General features: G+C 38.2%; 1 protein-coding gene across 1 annotated transcript; it reads right to left on the bottom strand.

The window, feature by feature from the left end:
- Nucleotides 1-957: 957 nt before the first annotated feature.
- On the bottom strand, nt 958-19995 carry LOC147174381 (tetraspanin-15). Its single transcript, XM_086077077.1, has 8 exons — nt 19680-19995; nt 13132-13317; nt 12978-13052; nt 12767-12862; nt 10990-11106; nt 8954-9004; nt 6183-6299; nt 958-2105 (listed from the first exon to the last, which is right to left on the bottom strand). Exons 1-8 carry the CDS (start codon nt 19764-19766, stop codon nt 1770-1772), a joined length of 1065 nt encoding a protein of 354 aa, XP_085933203.1. The 5' UTR covers nt 19767-19995; the 3' UTR covers nt 958-1769.
- Nucleotides 19996-22228: the final 2233 nt, after the last annotated feature.

Below are 22228 nucleotides of genomic sequence, written 5' to 3'. Positions count from 1 at the left end.
TTATTATTGTACAAACAATGTACACAGTCACAGTGCAGGGTGGAAAAGTATGCTAACCAATAGCTGCTGACTTCTTTCTCTAAGAGGAGGCAGGAGTCATCAAACATAACATAGAGCCAAATGAGTGAGACTGGAGGCATTGGTTAAAGTTGACCTGCCCAATGAAAAAACCCACCAGTTTGGAGTTTGACATTCTGATGAAGCATTCCTGATGTGAATTAGTCTGTAGCTCTGTCTGTCGCCTTCTGGAGTGGCCCGAAGTCCTGACTTTAATCCCATTTCTCGCAAGTCTACCAATTAATGTATGGGGTGCCTCAAAGTTTAATTCTAGGCCCTTTATTGTTTTATTTATATACTGTACTGTATCTTGTTGGCAGTGAATTTCTATTGTCATGTTGATGATACACAGCTGTACTGTATATTTTTGTGTCTCATGATTATACAAGTCCACTTGATGTGCTTTTTAACTGCATTTTCGACATCAAATCTTGGATGACAGAGAACTTTTTTCTAGCTTAACCAACTTTCACGCAACTGATCCTGAGGCCCAGAGAGAGAAGCTTCTAACCAAAGTACAAGAACATTCCTTAAACCCCTCACAAGTGAAAAACCTGGGTGTTATTTTAGGCTGAGCTCACTTTTGTCAAAAAATAAATAAAAAGGTTTTTGATCACTCGAAGAATATAGGCAGCGTCTGCCCCTTTCTTTCTCCAGCCAACACGGCAACGTTAACGCATACTTTTATCACCACTTGGGTTGATTACTTTAATGGCCTGCATTTCAAGCTTACAATTGAATTATTACAGAACTTGGGAGTGAGCACGTCCTGACTAAGACCAGAATTATATCAAATAATAATGGGTCTGTTCTTGTCCCTCCTTTGTCACAGTTTCATGAATTTGTATAAAGTTGTAGTTGTAAACTTGTAGCTTGTGTGTAAAAGAACAAACATCTAAATCAGTAGACAAATTCCAGTTTATTAACAAGAGCAGTAGTGTTGGTACAAGGCTGGAGCTGGAGGGAAGCTCGGAACAGTGGTCTGATATTAGCTTAAAACAACTGTCGTTGCAGCCTGGAATATCCCTTTCTTTGTCCCTTAAACAATGGAAAGAATAAAAACTATTTGAAAAAAGTGAAAAACTGAAGCCTCCCCTTTGAAAGCTTTAAATGTAAACTGAGTATCATTTTACGAATAATTTAATTCATACACAGTACAAAACGTGCATTCCATTATTAATCCACGACTATCAGTTTAACAGTGTACACTGACTACACAAATCCAACTGAGATCCTAACAAAAAAAGTTTTACACATCCGTCACAAACGTTACACGCATGACATACGGGCTAGTTCTATTTGATCGACACTGAAAAACTTCCATTACTCTACAATTATTTTTTTACACAAGATTCATCCTCGCAATTGGGCTGTCTTGGAAACAGCCTGAGGTAAGCTTCAACACATGGGATGTAGCGCAAATTCAAAGGTAAAAATCTAATTAAAATGTTATATAATGCCAAATTCCCTTAAATACCATAAACAAGACAAAATAAAAATAAATTAAATAAAAGCTGATTGTTTTTTCTCGGAATTCAAATTCAAATCTCGAAAAAAACCACAACACTCAAAGTGACAAAGTATTTTTGATCCCTTTGGCTGACCAAATTCCCTAAATCCATCAGCTCAACCATTAAGTAGTGCAACACAAATCAAACAAAAATAAACCGATCAGGATGTCGCAGGGAAGGCAAGAAGGGCGACCAGAGCACTCAATGTTCCCATTTCAGCTTGCGGCCCACGTCCACCTCGTCTAGCCCGGTGGCCGACCTGGACTGTTGAAGTTCTCGGAGCTGTGCGTGCGTGCGAGGCTGCTTCTTCTTCAGCTTCTGCAGGTGAATGTCAATAGGGTCCAGTTCGGGCTCGGAAGCTGGAACGGGCAAGTAGCCGCCGTCCCTGGGCAGACACATGCACCAGCCGGCGCCGGCAAGGTCCAGCTCGTTGTACTTGAACTCCAGCTTCTTCAGCTTGAAGTCCACCATGTCGACAGATTCGCTCATTTCCACCAGAATGTTCCAGAAGACGCAGCTCAGGATGATGCCAAGTAGCTGCAGGGAGACATGCAAACCGTTCAAGCAAACACAGGCATGACGCAGGATATTTGGTGGACTGAAAGCGGGCTAGAGTCTATCGCAGATGACTTAAATCCCACATAACCTGGAAATTTGTGCGCAAACACCAAAGAGGAGTGACTCTGAAGTATGAGTGTGTTCCTATTTCCCAAGGTGTGAATTAGGCGTGAATTCCATAGAAAAACATATCATACTTTAACTTGCGTAGCGGATCCGGAAGTTACATTAATCAACACCAGTGAAGTGTGCACGGCTCATTTAACATGCTACTTTGAAGGAGCATGTTTTTGCATACAAGCAGTTTAATCAGTGCTCATGACTGAACGCATGCTTGGAATTAGTGTATCAACTATAACTCACAGTAACATTACGATGACTGTAGTTGATCGTGATCGGCGTTTTCAAACTCCAAGCCCAATCAGCATGCGAAAATGCTCCTCCCAGGCTTGAACAAAAGTCAGCTGGTGCGGAATTATTTTACAACAATTATGTCTGCCAGGTGTGATGTAACTACAGTGTCCTGGACAACCTGCTTCCTCCTTGACAATTATGCCACACGTTATCAGGGTTCAAAAGGTCAAGGTCATCTAATTTGCCCCCCACCCTGAGCGACTGATATCGCTCAACACAGCACTCCAGCTGTGTTGATTGAGCACGGCAGCAACGTATTTTCACTGCAGTTGACCTGAAGCATCTACCGAAGAAGAAATAGACACATGCCCATTTCCTGGTTTCCCTCTTGGGCAGAGGCGCCCTGCAACTGTCGCCAAACGCTGAACTATATTTACAATTGAATATGTACTAGCGGATGTATTTTTAATGATTGTAGTAAAAAAATATATATATATTTTAATTGCAAGTGCGCACTCAGCTGCCGGGTTGCAGCCGAGCCATCCACTTAATGAGAGCTCCAGCCAGCTGCAGCCTGGAGCCTCTGCGCTCTCCCGGCCCATGGTCATGGCTCCAGCTTCAGGAATGGCGGCTTTGGGGAAGCCGGAGAGTGAGGTTAGTTGACTCTGCAAAAACAGTGGCCGAGACGCCACTGACACTCGTGAAATGTTATGGCAGAACCGTTTTAGTGAATGAATGCTTTAACATGTTAATAGTCATATTCTTATTGGAACTCTTAACTTAAAGTATGTTGCCTGTAAAAGAAAGTGAGGCAGTTGAATTTATAGAATACATGCACGTCATGGTGCATGGTCGGGATTAGGGATGTTGTTTGTTTGTTTTGTATTATTCATATTTTCTCTTTGGACACATTATTAGAGGTTACATCGATCACATCATTTGCAACATCGACATCCGAAAGAAGGGCTGACGGGTACAAGCCATGGCTTATTAGTAACCCATCTCCATCGATTCTTACTATACGCATCAGTCATATACATTGATTATGATGGTCATTGATTCATATCGTTATCAATCCCAGACTTAAGTCTGCACACTCCTCGCTCAGTTCATCTTGAGTAATGTTGTTGTAATGTAAGTTTCAAGCGAGTCCCAGTCATTTGGAATTAGTAAATCGGTCCCCAACAGGCCCACCCAACCAGGCGAGCAGCCATGGCGAGCGCATACTCTCTCGTTCACCAGTAGGTCTTCGCTGACCTTGCATCAGCTTTCACACGTTGTGGCTTCCAGATAAGTAGATCGGCTTGCATTCTGACCATTGCGTCTACAGCAATGTTCACTCCATTCTGGTCAGCTCAGCCACCGGCCCACCGCTGTTGCCAGCATCCAGATGATGCTTAGACCTTGACACTCCTTAGTGCCCACTGAGGCCACTCACCAGCTGAGTAGGCCCCGCCGGCCCCATCCCGGAATCATGTTTACCAACCCATTGTAAATATTTACAGCAGATACATTGCAGTCACAATACAACTTTATCACGACAGCCTTGCATGTTACATCAAATGTCCAAACAGAAATAGAGCCAGACAATGTTTACATTCTTACAGGAACAGCAATACATGTAATCAATGCAGGTGTATAAACAAGACTTAACCTTGGCAGTGTCAGCAAGTAATCATATGCTATATTTACATTAGTCAAATCATAACAGCCTTAGTTTTGGGTTAGTTTGTAATATGTTACAATAATTTCATTTGGGTAAGAAATAATCCACAATGCAATGATGTGTTTCTGATTGCAATTATTGTCTCTCAAACTCCGCCAATTCTTCCACTCTTTTCACAATCCGTATTTTCCTCTGAGAAGATGAGTTTACTTTTGTTTGATTGAAGATCCGACAGTCTTTTGTCCATGTCCATGGAGGTTCCATACCACTTTGTTTCCGATGATACATACTCAACTTTTGAGTAGTCACCGATACGGCTACCAAATACCACTAGTATATAACGTTCCCCATCCAAAAATGGCAGATGATTTTTAAAGACCTATATATCCCAATATATTTTTCCTTAAAATAGCACGAAATTAATGGCAACTTACCATTCCTATAATTTCTAAATTCTAGTTCTTGATCGTAAAAACGGCCGCTGATATCTTAAAATGAGACTGGCCGCGGCACCGATACGATACCTGATATTGGATTGGTAGCACCACCTCTGCCTCAACTTGAGCCAAGAAAAACCCTGTTAGTGGTGTAAGGCACACTGTACTTTTGTTTTGTTTTGTTTTTGTGATTGTCCAGTTCATTTGCATCACTTAGCATGCGCCAGTTCACAGGCCACTTGGACGAGTCACCGGTCAATTGCGTGGTGATTGTGACCATGGTAATTCACACCATGCCGCCTGCATGTAAGCCAGCTATGTGAACCACTACGCCAATTAAAGCCAAAGGGGTTTATAATTGCCCATTACGTCAATGTAAAACAGGCTGCCCTGAGAGAGCACCACTAATATTTATGCTTTAACCATCATTTGCACACAAGTAGTGGATGTAAACAAAGTGATTATATGTATAATTGGCATTGGTGCAGACGATGGAAGAGGGATGAACAAAGTAATGTGGCCCTGGTGTCTCCAACTGGACATTAAAAATTAAATAAACTGCAGTCTCTGCTGTGTAATTTAGTTGAGGTTCTGTTGTCTGTTAAATGAGAGTGGTGAAGCAGAGGAGATAAAAAGCGCACCATAACAGAGTTACTAAGATCAATTCCCCAAAATCACACAGGCACAGAGCTACTTTGTAAAAGCAAATGTGTAGCTAATTTAAGACAACAAATCGCTGGTGTCGGGCCGAAACCTCATAAGTCATAATTTGGCAAATTTCACTTAAAAAAAAAACTATACTTTTGATCATGCCACACGTTGATGTATTTTTTACAAATTATGGACCAATCTAAAGTGTTGAAAATGTCTTGCTCCCTTTGTGGATGTGAATTTAATGAATAAACCGTTGCACCCATAGTGCCAACTCCCGTTTAACACCAGTTTGAATGTAACTGGTTAATTCTGAACACAGCCACATCTTCAGTTATGAGGGTGTGCACACTTGTGCAACCACATTTTTTTCCATTTTCCCTTTATCAATTGAGTTGTAATGTTTAGAGATTGTTTTCAAATACATTTTCCCTGTCTCTTTTTTAATATCATAAAAGCCTGGCATTTGAACAGGGGTGACTTTTTATAGCCACGGTATGACCTTATACAAAATGTGTATGCTTGACTCCATGAAAATGGATTAACAAATCCATGCTGCACGTTGGTGCTACTGTTAGTGTTCACAGCTGTGTGCAGTGCTCAAGAGAAACTGAACGAGACACAAGACAAGCCTCGTTTAACTCCTCTGTAAACTTCTGGTCTGCAGTAACCACAGTGGCATCGAAGGACACTACAAATCGGAACTGTAAGGGGAACCTGGATGAGGGGTAAAAAAACGACATGCCTATAGTGATCAGCTGTGTAAATCTCAAGTACTTCAGCACTGTTGTGTCATTCTGTACAAATCTCCATAGAGTTTTCAAAGATGCCAGCATCATATCAAAAGAGAAAACTAGATTTCATCAACTTTGGACTTCAACCAAAAAAAAAAAAAAAAGAAGAAGCTTGTTGAGCTACGGTGGCTTAGCACCTTAACTTTGACGTTACCTGCGGTAGGCCGATGGCACAGCACAGTGCGACGGTGATTCCAATGTTGTCACTCATCCAAAGGTTGACTGCATGGATGCAGCCTCGCACGTGGATCTCCTCCTGCAGGCTTTCACGCTGATGCACAGCAAAAAGAAGACAAGAGGACACTTAAAATCCAACAATGAAACGCAAAACTGAAAAGATATTCTTTAAAAGGTCCTTCACGCATCTCCACACACAGAAAGTTAGAAAGAAAATGTAATGTCAACTGACACGAGAAAAGGTGAGAGCCATATTCTCACTGATGTGTATGATCTTAACAGAGAGGCTCTTATCCTTGGTGGAGGTACTGAATCCCACCAGTTTTCTATATGCATTCACTAAACCCTTCTTTAGTGAAGAATAAAATGATTTTTCACCCAAATTCAAGACATACTTATAGGGTTTACTGGTGAACAAATTAACAGGGAGAGTAGCCTTTTCATTGAATCTGTCTTTCTTTCACATTGAATTCAGAAAGTGTTGTGTTCTTGTATTCCCCATCTCCATGCAGCTTTTAAGGAAGTGTTCCTTTAGTTATGGTTGGTAACTATTTAGTAGAATTGCTCAACTTGGCATTGCAAATCATGCAGTTAGGACGTTGACTCCCATCACTCAACTCTATATTTATAGATCACTTTAAAACAGCCATTGCTGTTTTCCTAAAGCTGGAACCCAGGGGCAGCAGATACAATGTAAACAGCAGAGGCCACAGAATTGAACCCTGTGGTACACCATACGTTCCGTTATGCATGTGAATTCATATTGCACATACATCATACAACATCTTTCTTTGCTCAACATTAACGTTAGTATGAAGTGAATATAATTAGAGCTGTCAAAATTGATCAATTAATCGACAAGTAATCGATTAATTCATTGACAACTATTTTAATAATCGAGTAATTGTTTGGAGCAATTTTTTAATTTAAAGTTGTCCATATCCTCTGATTTCAGCATTTGTTCACTGATTTCTTTAGTCCTTCATGAAAGAAGACTGAATATCTTCTGTGTTTAATCAAAATAAGACATTTGCAAACGTATGTTTTTACTTTGGAAAACGATCACTGACCCGGGAACAGTACAACATCACCCCCCCCCCTTTTTTTATTATTTTTAATCACCATACAAATATGAAACATGAAATAAACACCAGTTAACTCATTCACTCACAGCCATTTTCACTAAAACAATCCCCTTCACTCCCGGCTGCTTTACTGGATTTTGACTGATTTTGCAAGGCCCACCGAATATTGTGTTCTATTGCTATAAAAACATGAAACCTACCAAAAGAAAGATTAATGTCTCTTCTTTCAACAGGAAAAAAAGTATATTTGTATCTGTTTCCGTTTTGCAGCAATTAGCATTAGAATATAGTTGAGTTTCATCATTATTCACAAATCTATTTAGAATTCTGAGTAATTGAGGGTTTTTTCAACATGGTCCTGGTTCATTTCCTATGCTCTGCTGCCACCTTTTGGACGTTGGTGTAATAACTACCATTTTAAGTTTTTTTCCTTCTAACATGATTAGGGATGGGTACCAAAGGCGGTACTCTTTTTAGTATGGACTGATTTGGGTCGGTACTTCCGAGCACCGATTCACGTAAAATCAAATGGTTCCCTGTTTCGGTTCTGAAGCACGTCATTCTAAGTTGTGACTGTGCAGTAGTAGAAGAGTTGACGATTTTCCGTGGTGCACTTGAACGCAACACCAGATACTGACGTCACCCACTAGCGCTGGTTTTCAGCACTGATCTGAATGTATGACTGGATAGCCGATAGCCCATACACTGCAAGCTGTTGAAGCGACAGGGCGGCCATCTTGCTCCTCCCATCTCACGAGCAGACTACTATATAAACTATACGGAACTGTACGGTATGCGTACAGATGAGCAGGCCATTAGTATATCACTATTTTTTAACAAGTTAAAAAAAATAAAAATAACAAGTGGGCGGTATGTGTTGCTTTGAAGACCCCCCCTTTTTTTTCTTTACTTTATTTTTATTTTTATCGCTCAGTTCCTTAGACCCCAAAATTAGATATGGCAGAGGTATCTTTTGTTAAATTAGTTATAATTCTTGAATAAAAAATATACAAGTTTCCTCCTGTAAACATCATTAAGCATATCATGTATGCATGTATTTAAGGTTGTATTCAAGTTGTAAAATGTCTGAAGTACTCTTGTTTATGTACAAATTTAAAACATCATAAAATCATGCTGCTTCTACGAAGTAGTATCTCAAATGTTCTCCAATTTCGATACTGTAAATGTATGGGATCGTATGCTGAGAAACGTTTCTTGGAAGGAGCAATATGGTGGCCTCGCTGGTTCAAAAGTCTTGGCCTATCCGCTATCCAGTCATATATTCAGATCAGTGAAAAAAAATACATTTCCTGGTTTGGAATCGAGCGAGAATTTTAGGGCGCCAAATCAAACCAAATAAAATTTATGAAGTATGACAGCCTCCGCGCTGGGTAGAGGATGGCAATGTCCCCAGTTCACCGCAATCAGTGCACAGTTAGAGGGAGGTGCCGGCGCTGTCTTCACTTGCTGAACGGGGAGCGCGGCGCGTCGTGCCGTCACCCGCCTTTTGTCGTTCCCACCTCCATACATACAGTTATATGTTCCCATAACCAAACTATTGTGTCAATGTCCTTCATTATCTGTTACACGGCAACATCCTTAATGGGGGTCACACAATACGGCGATGTGCACTATATGAACAAATAACTACAATTGCACATACCTGTCTATCCAGAGCCTTTGAACCACACAGGGTGTTAACGACCTCCCCTACCTGTGGAAAGAGCCCACAATGAGTCTGTCTCAAATTAGACATAATGTAATAGTGACATGCTGGGGGGGAAATGAAGGGGAGCGCTGTGCCTATGTCGCCCGCTTGTCAGAGCATGAACTTGGCGTGCTAGAAAACAGCAGCCGCGAAAGCCGTGAAGTGATAATGGCGGCAATCTCGCCCATTTTCGACCTTTCTAATAAACTTTTCTATCAACTGTGTGTGTGCTTGTGAGCGTCAGACAGGGAAACTGTTCCTTATTGCTCCAGCATAGTTGCGCCGCTTCCAGAGACCTTATGAGCGCTTTGGAGGGAGGGACAAGGATGAAAGCAGACATTGGGAGCACAGAGCTTCCCCTCAAGGACTACCATTTAATTTAGTCAGAGAAATGAAGGCAATATACCACAACATGTCTGTCTGCACGCTGGAGACTTGGAAATAATTAAAGTCTCTTTTTTGTAGTGATAAAGTTGAAGACATGTGTTACTGTCTTCACCAATGGGGAAATAAAACGGAAGGAAAAAAAAGTCATAACCAATATAAGTCCAACTATACTGTGTATCATGTCAACTGAGGATCTTAACCCGAATTTTATATAGGTTAATCTTTGATATTTTAAAAAACTTCCATGGCAGAAAATTACATTACATAGATCTTATTTAATTTAGTGCCGCTCATTAGTATAAACAGTACACATACACTTGTATAACTTTCTTACACAGAACATTTCTGTATGAATATTGTACTTATCAATAACCATTATATGCTGTTCTAAGCAGCTAAACCGTAGGTGTCAAACTCCGGTCCTGGAGGGCTGCAGTCCCGCAGGTTTTGGATGTTTCTGTTCTCCAACACAGCTGATATATGATCAGCTCATCAGCAAGCTCTGCATAAACCTGATAACGATCCTGCTGATTGGAATCAGCTTGTGCTGGAAGAGGGAAACCTCCAAAACCTGCGGGACTACGACCCTCGAGGACCAGAGTTTGACACCTATGAGTTAAACAAATAAACAGTTAATGACAGATGCACCAGTGCAGCTGAACCTGAAAGGCATGTGATGTAGCATGTGGCAACATGTTAAACACATGATACATATTAACAAGTCATGGCAGATCAAGCTGTGAAGTTAAATCACACCAGCTTTCTATTTACACCTGCACACTTTTACCCATGATTAGCCTGAAAAGCCAAAAGGGGCCCATCATGATTGCTAATAGTGTCTTTTCAACTGTCATTAAAGCAAAAGCTAAGTGAAAATACGATTCTATTAAATTCTTCAATCATTAAACTCAAATGTTCAGTAAATTGCTGATCTCAGATTAATAAGGAGAAAGCCATCTGTTTTTTTCCCCCCAAACAAGATCCGTAAAGACAAGATTTTTTTTTTTTATGATAACATCTGTTCTTTCTATTTTAACTGAACATATTAATATGCAAATGTTGTTTCTTGTGTATTTTACATTCCCTGGTGGCATACATGGCATACTTGATGTTGATTGTGACTTCACTGGTCACAAGTGGTCGTTGCATGCTGTTAAGCACTTTGTGTATGTTCACACTGCTTTGAAATCGCTACACAAGAACCACTTCTTATAGCCAAGCTAACGTCCCCTGGAGAAACACATCTATTTGCATTACTACTCCTTCATGGCATGCAGTTTTTTTTTTTAAAATGTTGTTCAATACATATAACATGAAATAAAGAATCCTTTAACAGTAAACTTAAAAATGGAACTACCGGTAAATGTGGCAATCAATGATTTTGTTTTTCTTCATTTTTAATCTGCAGAATTGCTATCATCATGGTCTGCTTCTTGCTTCCCTTCATCATTATCTGGTATATGTGGTGCCGCGGCGCACTTCAAAGGGGAGAATCCGAAAGACAATGACCTCCAAGTTTTTGTGTGCGTCTTGAGAGGCATATTTTTGGATTGCAAAATGTATGACCTTTTGGTTGTTCTTACCCACGTAGGAGCAGTACTCACCTCACGGCGGACACAGCAGGTATATGGAACCCCACACGCTAGAGGGCCGGTACCGTTACAGAAATGGTATTGGTTGACTCCCCAGTCCTTATATTCATCTCCTCCACAGCATGAAAACTGGACAAAACAGAACAAACCTTTCTGTTTCTGTGCAATCGATTCAGAAAACAGGTACTCACTTATCTACAGCAGGTTTTGTTGACAAATTATGTTTTCATTGTACACATTTTGGATCCATTTTAGATAATTAAATCAATCACTTGGGTCAGACTTGTCTCGTTATCTCATTATCTTATTGAAGGACAACTACATTTTTATCAGTTGGCTTTGAAGCACAAATAGCACCGATGCCATTTCAATCTTTCCATCTATTCATCCATCAACCGCTTGTCCTCACAAGGGTCGCTGGAGCCTATCCCAGCTGGCTTCGGGCAGTAGGCGGGGTACACCCTGAACTGGTTGCCAGCCAATCGCAACATTTAATCTTTATCGCTCCAATAGAAAATGCAATGTTTCCGGGAAGCAGAAAAATGGAAACTGAATTTATTATCTAGACCGATTAATAAATAAATAAAATACACAGAAAAATTCTAACTACCAATCTCCAGTCAGTAACGTCAGACGTTAAAGTGTAGAAAAAGTAAGATCATACTTTGTTATATGGCATAACATCTTCCGATTGTGAATGAGGAGTAACATAATTTCGTCTGTCTTCCCTTTCGTTCATGAAATCGGACGACAACATCTGGCCACATACAGACAAATGTATCCTCTTAATATGTGATCGCTGACAACTTTGCAAGGCACTGCCATTTTCAAATCATTTCACTCTAGGGTGCGTTTTGATGGTGACAGCCTGGCAAGCCACACCCACCTTCTTAAATGAAAGAAAGTGGGTGTGGTCACTCGGTCGTTGAAAGCTACTTCAGCCCGGCTCAAAACAAACCGTGCAATCACATTTGTTTATTTGCTGTGACGTGATCTTCATTGAGCAGTGTCACTTTTCGGCGCCGGAAATTTATTATCACACAAATCATCAAGTTTTTACCGGAACAATGACGCAAGTCATTCACTACTGTTTTCTTCGAGTAGCCATGTTGAATAGTAGTCTGGTTTCCAGGCTAACCGCGCGCATTGCGTGTACAGTGTTTTTTTTCTTTTTTCTTAAAACCTTGCAAGGTGAAAAACATTAAACAAGGTATTCACTTCAAGGTCACCGGTCACCTCTGACAAAAAGTGCACCTTGCACAGCAGGCTTTAATTACAGCACTGACATCTCTGCCTGCTCTGAAACCCTCCACTCGCAATGACCAGTCAAATTGGACCTTTTGCAATTAGCAAATCACATTTTATCATATTGCGAATACACTGCAAATGCAATTAATCCTTCAGCCCTAATTCTTACTGAAACGTGTGGTATTAATCCAACAAAATACCGCTATCAATGTGAGGCTTTACAAAGCGCTTTGGGCACCATATGGTGTAGATAAAGTGCTATATAATTGCAGTCATATCTTCAATCATATATCTTAATCAGAAAGACAAAATTGTTTAAAATAAACTCAAAACTTAAAGCAACACAAAAAAGTCAGTTCTATAATTATTGCAGTGTTGCTTTTCATCGTACAGTATATTGTGAGTCCATTTTTGTCAAATGCACTGAAAAGATGACCTTCAAAATCCATTAGAAAGCTATCAGTCATAAAACAATCCCATGTTCATCATTATAGTTTATAACTAATATTTCAACCAGTGAATGCATATTTTAACCAATTACCTTTTCCTGCACGTAATCCAAGATGTTTTTGAAGTCCAGGTCATCGTAGTAGTGTTTGATTCCCTCTCGTATGCTGCTTTGAAACAAGGAAGACGTCTGGAACGAGCGCCACCGTGAAAAGGTCAGTGAATAACGACTAAACTTGTAAACAAAGCCATCGTGAGCTCATTGTGATGAGAGGTGATAATCAGGCTCGCTGACAAGCGCTTACCTTCTTCTCAAAGATGAGAGCAATAATGAGGGCGATAGCCTGGAGAAGAAGCAACACGCAGAGAACGCAGAGGAACTGCGGAGGGATAGAATAAACATTACATTATAAAGAGGCACACAAACGCATGTAAATGCTTTCTTTTTAATATTCTCACCATGTGCAGCAGGGTTTTGTTGTCTCTGAGGGAGCCAACCATGCCCACAAGTGAGACTGTGAACATTACCAGACCCAGCAGGATTAGCACCACTGCAGGAGCCAGGAAGAGACCCTCCAGGGTTCGATTTTTCTGCCTTTCCACCTCGGCGTACACCCCCACGCAGAGCACACAGAGACCCACCAGCTGGACAAAGAAAACAACAGGGTTTTCTCACAGTTACAAAGAATCACAATGGGGTGCTAGAATTGCGGCGAGAATTCCTTTGATGCTTTTTTTTTCTGAAAAGACACCCTCTTTCTCAGACACAATGGTTTACTGGATGTAATTCAGCAGCAAAGCAGTTATGCCTCTCTATAGTGTAGATTTTTGAATGTGTACAATAATGTAGAAATGCATTATGAAAGAAAAAACCCCACAAAATATAGTTCTCTGTCAAAAATTATTAAAACACATCATTTCATCATCATGACTGCAGAAAGGCACTTTAAAAGGGAAGTCAACCAAAAAAAATTTGTTAGAATAATATGTTGTATTTGCCCCCACTTGTCAAAACACAGCATTCTGATTAACATTGCATTTGTGGAATATGAGTTAAGCAGCAGTAAAATACACCTGTTTTATCCATCTCTGAACTCCATTTTGTCACTTGTTTTTTTTTTCCTTGCTGTCGACTGAGAATGACATGACAGTTGTTCAGGGCTCAGGTAACGACCAATCATAGCTCAGCTTCAGAATACAGGTAAATATTTAATTACAATGAAAATTCTAGGAATAGTGTACTGGAAATGCCTATTCAATAAATAGCCTATTCAATTAGTATTTGAGGGTATGGATAATTTGACTCCTTATTGCTGCTAAAAACAAAAAACATTTATTGTTTACCTCAGAATCTTTTACATGTTTTAGAGAAAATGTGAGAGATTACATTTCACGAAGAATTTTGTTAGTCACGTGATTCACAAGGTCAAAGGGTTATTAAATATGCACTAATCTTGATGATTGCAGATTTGGAACCCTTGTTTAATTCCACTTCCTACAATACTTAGTTTGTGAAGATTAAGCCAGTAGTGAAATATAAGGCTTCAAAGGAAGGTGGCCACGCCCCTTTTTGTTGAAAATAGTACAATTTGGCAGGTCGTAGCTCTCAAATCCCTGCTCCTATTGACCTGAAATTTGAAATTGAGTGTTGTGAGATCACTATCAACAAGTACACTAACTACATTAACATCAATATCTGTTTGGTTAAACACACTGGGTAATTTGGAATGGAATGACCCCAAAACTATATTTTATGGGTGCTGCTGAATTGATTTGTGAGAAGATAATTATTGGTTTTTTAAAGCTTATATTAAAGTCATACAAAAATAAAAGCGTTGAATGGATTTTCCCTTTACCCAATTGATTTTCAATCGAGTGCACAAGCAATCTGCTTTATGACTTCACCTCCATTTAATGCTCACACTCGCCCATAAAGCATTGGCAGACACCTTTGGCTTTGTTCCTATAGCCAACATCAGCATTCTTGCAAACACTGGCATAAATGTAGATAAAGACCAACAGAAATGTATCCAAATCAATTCCAGGATGGGACAAGACAAAACAAAAACAATATTCATTGTCAAGGTCCATTTGTAGAAGACAGTCTTGCGGCTGGAAGTGACTGAACATTGTGCCAAAAAATGCTAAAATAGAGGCCACAAGACTGACATAAATGATGACTTAGGTGGCTTATAATACCTACCTGGCTATGGAGGACCAAAACTGCCAAAATTCAAAATAAATACATGACTAAATAAATAAATGACTAAAAGTGAAAATAAAAACGGAAAAAAATATCATTCGAAAATTAAATAAAAAATAAATAAAAATAAATGGAAATAAAAACATATATAAATACATATATAAAATATAAATATATACATACACACATATACATATATATATATATATATATATACACACATAAATACATTTGTATTTAAAAAAAAAAATAGTTTCATTTATTTAGTCATTTATTTATTTTTAATTTGGGCAACCCAAAACATATTTAGGACCGCCCCCTCATTTGAATAACATTTTGTCCTGGCAGTATGGACCAAAAATGACCAAATTAAAAATAAATAAATGACTAAATAGATAAATAAATGACTAAATAAATAAATGACTAATGGTGAAAATAAAAACGAATATAAAAAAATAATTCAAAAATTTAATCCAAAATGTATGGGAGGGATTTGAGAGCTACGACCTGCCAAATTGTACTATTTTCAACAAAAAGGGGCGTGGCCACCTTCCTTTGAAGCCTTATATTTCACTACTGGCTCAATCTTCACAAACTAAGTATTGTAGGAAGGGGAATTACACAGTACACTTCAAACAGTCCCAACAAAGCAAATACAAAACAGACTGTACAGACGCAATAAATGCATTTTTGGATTTTATGATTCTGCTATTTCAGGAGATAAAAACTTGACAACTTCAAAATGTAAGTTTAGTTTGTATGTTTTTTAACAGGACTGGACAATTTGTTCATCATCAGAATTTCCAATGTATGGTGGTAGGCCATTAATATTTGTCAGTGGAGTTATATGTGAAAAATTGAGGTTTTATCTAGTGTTGTTCCAATACCGATGATATATATATATATATATATAAATAAATAAATACATTTATTGCGTCTGTACAGTCTGTTTTGTATTTGCTTTGTTGGGACTGTTTGAAGTGTACTGTGAACCCTGAGCTAAAATTGGTGAAAATTTGACATTTAGCCATTAGTAATTTTGAGCAGCATTTTTTGCAGGTTAATCCCAGGCACAATTTAACAATAAAAATGTGACAATATAACAAGGAGGTTGAATGTAGGGACAATAATCATGTATTCGCTAAACTATATTTTTTACTTCATACATTTCACTTAAAAAAAAAAAACTATTGGATTCGCTTTGTATACAATCAACTGTTTTTGTTTCTTAAATTGACTTTGTGCTTGAAAGTTTACATCGGGGTATGTAAACTTTTGTACACAACTGCAAATGTACAAAAGTTAAATGTCACTTGTTGACAAAAAAAATGCCATGAATTGTCACCATAATTCACATGCACATCTCATGTCAACTTCAACCACTGAAAATATCAAAACAATTGCCGCAGTATTTTGGATTTTACGAACCTTAAGCTTTTGTCTCAACATGCAGTACGCTCATAAGTTTGCATAAGTTCTAGGGTATGTAAACTTTCAAGCACATCTGTACATTCTAGTGAACTGTAGCAGCAAACTGTATTTTATTGTCTCGAAACATTGTCAGTGGGGCAAAGAAATCTAAGTTTAAACTTAAACTTAGCATTTCTTTTTTTTCTTTTGAGTGAAACCAACCTGTGGTCTGCTTCTGATTAGGGCTGCCATGATTAGTTGATTAGTCACGACTATGTTGACGATCAAAATGGCAGACAATTCATTCAATTGTCGACGAGTGGCTAATGACAAAACGTTGTGAATTGTCACCAAAATCCACATGCACATCTCTACTCATGTCCACTTCAATCTCTGAAAATATCATAACAGTTGCCACTGTATTTTGGATTTTATTTTTCATACCATACAGTGTGCTATGTTAATGCATTTTTTTAGGCTGACGCCGATACCGATTTTTGGCAGGAAAAAAATACCCATTACCGATTAATCTGCCCATTTAAAAAAAAATATATATATATATATATATAACGCATAAAACTACCCCCCTCCCCCATTACTTTTCAATGGGAGTCACTTATACACGGATTTAAGCTATTAAGATTTACTCTGCTTTGAATGACAAGTCCATACTGGGCTATGACATTATCACTAAATTTCATGAAGTATACAAGGTGATTGTATAGATTTATGTGTCAATAATAAAACCATTCTTACTTGTTTACAACTGCTGTACTGTATATGGTTAAAGTACATAATTGGGCTGGAAAAATAGCAATCAAGATTATTTGATTGAGTTTGATATCATGATTAAAACAATTTGTGATTTCAAAACTTAATATTTATTCAACTACTAAAGCTGCTCAACTACTTAAAAGTGTCATTGTAGTGTCATACCCATTCATCCCTGCACTTTGAATAGTTGAACATTATTGTTTTTGTCAAGTACAAATGATGTTGTAAATATGTGAAATTCAAGCCTCTTGCATTTTTATTACTCATTTTCATTCTAAGCATTAGAAGTTTCTTTTATATATTTTTATCTTGTGTTATTTTCACAAGTCTTGGGATTTACTGGGCTAACCTGGGTCCTCAGGGATTGTATTTTGTGCAATATCATGTGGAAATGTGTGTTAAGACAAAAAAATATATATTGCATGTCTGCATTCTTGAATTTTGAGAAAATAAATTATTGGAATCCTTGAAATATCAATTTTAAATAAATAAATAAATAAATAAAACGTGAAAGGACAACGACGAAATAAATCAAAAAAGTGAAGTACTAAGAATAGAATATACTAAAATAATAGCGACTGAAAAAACAGTAAGAACAAATGCTGACTATTCCTGTGCGTTTTGGTCTCTTGGGGGCAGTGTGGTGCCGTGCATACATGGTGTACACACTTAATGTGAGTACAGAAGAAAGTTACGATTGAATTCTATTAAAATAACTAATTTTTCACACATTGGGAAGAATTTGAGCCTTTGCGTAGTGTTATCTTACCTGTGGGTATGTGGTTCGACAGCATTTGTATGTGAATACTGTATTCGTTATTTAAAGGACGAACACTCCCTAAGTCAATGCTAACTTTTAAAAAATTTGAATGGGATCCTCCCTTCGCTTTTAGAATTAGCGCTTAGGCTAGCGATGTTTTAAAAACAAAGCATGTTTTGTATTAAATATGCAGTGGATGTAATTTATTGTCATGGGTTTAGTTTTACAGTTAACTCCAACTGGGGTCTCATTAAACAGCTTAAAGGACACTTAGGGACAACAGAATAACATACGCTACATACTTGCTAGTTGCTAATGCTACGCAAGAAAAATGGTGCATTCAGGGTACTTTCACAGCGTACACACACAACTTCGGTTTTCTTCGATTATAACGTTATAAGGGGAAAATAATCGGCCATTTGGCGCAATTGTCCGATTGTTTTGGCAGATGTTTGGAGGGCAATAATCGGCCGATTATAATTGGCGGCTGATTATTCGGCCGGGTCCTACTCATAAGTTTACGTAAGACATACCCCTAGGCATTACACTTTACATTACATACCCGTAGGTATGTAAACTTACAACTAAAACAGTATAGTCAAAAATACAATACAACTATTCTGTTGAAAGATGAGTCCGAATCATGTCCTAAATCGGCTGGCATTCTAGAGGGTTTGCCTTTTCTGAAAATGGCTAGACTTGAGTGAATAGAGGGGGACAATATTTAGTCAGAGCTCAATACTTATGCAAAAAAGCTCTATACCACTCCAAATCACCACAATAATAACATATTTGTTGGGTTGATATGTCACTCACATTGTCAATCTGAATACAATTATTGTACTGTAGTCAAAAAATATATAATTTTCCTTTATATGTCTCATATTAGGTCTTGATAGACTCACTAGAGTGTACATGTCCCTGTTGATTAGCCTGCAAGCTTAATTCTATTCAATCAGCTTGGCATGTGATACAAGAATGCGGAAATATAATAACACTAAGGCAAGTGGCAGCTTGATAGATTATTACACAGTAATTACTGTTTATTAATGTGAAATAGTTAGTGTATAAATACTAAAATAGTTTGACACTGATAGAAAAGGCATGCATGGCCGCTGTCATTTTGTATCGGCAAAACAACAATCATTCTTGCCTTTAAGGCGGTCCAACGCCCTGCACCACTGTGCTGTTCATTAGCCGGTGAACGATGAGTAAAGCCATGAGAGCAAATTTCACGATTATTGTTCAAATTGTACACTACGTATTCAATAAACACATTTAAACGTTTTCCTCAAAATGCAAGTGGGTTGCAGTGGCATTAGTTAGAATTAGAACGCTCATGTTTTAGCAGCTAGCTAGCATCCCTATACCAAATCCCGTTAGCAAATATAGCAACTTAAGTTGAGGTTCACCAAGACTAAATATGCATCAGCATATGCTTTATGTTGATTCGTCATAGAGTTTCGGGAAGCATAATCATATGTGCTATAGAAAACTGAGTCTTCAATCGCAATTAAAGCATATTATACCTGTCATTGCACTGTAAACCCGCCTATTCATCGGGTCTTTGGTTTCATAGGAAACAGGTATACTATTTAAAAGTGTGGTCAAACGGGAGACAGTAATATTTATTGATGTATGCCGAATAATATGATGAGCCATCCTGATTTTCAATATACCCGACTGTGTCTCTTGAATAACCTAATTATGCACATAAAGTCTGGAGTTTGACATTCAAGTATTCTTAAATTGAAGTCTGGGTATGCCTATGAGTGGCTCGCGTTTACAATTCAAGACCCCTTTCATCGTCATTATTTTACCAATCGCGTGTCAAATTAAAAACAAGTAAATACAACTTACCGAAAACAGCATCGAATAGACATTGAGTGTAAATTTGATGAAGTAATAGAAGTTGTTGCTTTTCCTCAATTCAGAATAGGGAGGCATGGCCGCTTGCGTTGTTGGCGCTAGCTAGGCAGCTCGCTAACTACCCTTCGTTTCGTTTTTGTACTTGGAACAAACAAAATAAAAATGAAAAAATATTACACCGTTAATAACATGTTCAAGCGAACATGTTCAAGTGAGTAAACTTTTCTTTTGTTATTTTTAAAAGGTATATGGTCTCATTTCTCACACGGTTGGAACAAAACCACTTCCGTGCAACCGGCTCCTGTACGCTTTGTTTTGAATACAACCTTAAAGGGCCAGCGCCCAAAACGACACTCCCGTTGATCTCAGTTTTTGATGCTGTACTGTACTGTACTGTACTGTACTGTACTGTACTGTACTGTAATGTACTGTAATGTACTGTACTGTACTGTTTAATATTTTTTATCAGAATAATTAATATTTTTGCAGTTGGTTTATACTAATTTATTTTATTTTATTTTTTTAGATGAAGTATCTAATGACACTTAGAGACATTAAACATGAAAAGGATCACTGCAAAGTGAAGGCCCAAATTGTTGGTCAGACTCACTGGCCTCAAATGTTAAAATCTGAGGGGAAAAAAGTGAATGCATAGTCCATGTACAGGAATTGGGGGAAACAAATCTGTCATAATTTACTCTATTAAGAAGTTAGTTTCTGAGTGTAGGCTACTGAAAAAAAATCATGAAATTACACTGTCAGTATGTAAGCATTCAAAATATATTTTAGTACAAACAAAAACATCATTCATATTACAGGAAGTGCATTACCTCAGCCTCTATTCAATGTTAATCCCTAACTCTTGCTTCATGTTACACCAGTTGTTGTTGCCACCACTTGTTGGATATATTTGGCATGCTCATGACTGACGTATTTCCAAATGGGTTTACCCGTCACAAAGCTGGCCATGTGTCAAGTTCACCCCCATGAGATTATCTCTGTCTGGTTGTTTTTCTTTTAAGATTTGTTTTATCCTGAGGTCATTGCATTGCTACTGTAGAATTTTTTTATCTTTTTTATTCAGAATTATCATCTACAATCAGTGCTGGGCCTACCTAGGTGTACATTTAGGCTACATGTGTGGTATTATTTCAAATTCAGTGGTGCAAATTTCTTACAGTCTGCATGTAGTCTGGTCTGATTTAGATACACAATCTGCCCCTAATTAGGTTGAACCAATTGTTGCAGCACAGTGATTTAGTAAGTTTGGGGTTCTTGTCTGGAGTTAGCATGTTCCCCCCATGCGTGCTTGGGTTATCTCCAGCTGCTCCAAGCGTACATACACCCTCATCCCAAATTATGCACTTTTGTTTCATTGATGATTCTAAATTGTTCATAGATCTGAATTTTGTTTTGTACGCTGTTCACCCAAGACCCTAATGTAAATAAGGAAACAAATGTGACAGAAAATGGATGAATGAACTTACTTACTTACGTTCACAGTGTTTTGCAACTGTGTGAGAACATTAAAACAGTTATTGTTATTCCTAACCAATAACCTAAAGCATAAGTGGACACTTTGCTCTGAGAGCCTGGCAGGTGACATTTTTGTTTAGTAGTGTGAGTTTTTTTTCATGTAAAATATGTATGTGCCTTATAAATGCTGTAGCAGACTTCTTGATCTTATGTTCAGGCAATAAAATGATGCCCTGACTGGAAAGACAAAAACATGCTTATGTCATTTTTTTTATTTAAATTTTTCAGAAAACACTAAAAGCGGAACCAAATACCAAACATATTATATTCATTAGTAACATTAATAATTTGGCATGATCTGTTCAACTGAGGGGGTAGGCAATTTTAGCAGAGGTGGCCATCATCCTGAGAAGATGATTTAGGCAAAAAAAATTAATTATGACCAAAAAAAACATATGCTCTCTCTTGGCAATCACATCAGTAAGCATGGTGTGAACTTCTGCAGTTGCACTGTGTCACGAGAGATTGTATGGATGGACCCAAGCGCAGGGGAAGGGAAGCAAGGCGGTGAGGCAAGGGTGCTCGAAATAAGTAATTGAATTCAATAAAACCAAAAAAAGACAAAACAAGGCACTACGATCATTCACAAATCTAAAACAGGATTCAAACAACTAGACTTCACTCAAGACAGCAAACTAACACAAACAGCAGCAGGGCATGGCATGCACCTGACATGGACAATGAAGCGATACGGATTGAGAGATAACAGGAACTATACACACAAATTGACGAGACGAGAGGCACCTGCACAAGACATTACATTTACTTTACATTTCATGCCTCCTGATGACACCAGCCCAAAGGATTGTATTTTTACCTGTATTTTAGACATTAAATCCTGACGGAGAGGAGAACGTTCTCTAGTTTGGCGAAACTAAGACAAAACAGAAGTTTTAAACAGTGGTCAAACTAGCTCGGTCTTTAATTTTTTTCCTCACCGGCAAATGTAAAATAATAATAATAATAATAATAATAATAATAATAATAATAATAATAATAATAAT

Source organism: Leptonotus elevatus, chromosome 5, assembly GCF_054856555.1.
Source record: "Leptonotus elevatus isolate MCC_2025b chromosome 5, RoL_Lele_1.0, whole genome shotgun sequence".
NCBI classification, from domain to species: domain Eukaryota; kingdom Metazoa; phylum Chordata; class Actinopteri; order Syngnathiformes; family Syngnathidae; genus Leptonotus; species Leptonotus elevatus.
The sequence above is the reverse complement of the archived record's forward strand: the minus strand, read 5'-3'. Positions and strand labels throughout refer to the sequence as shown.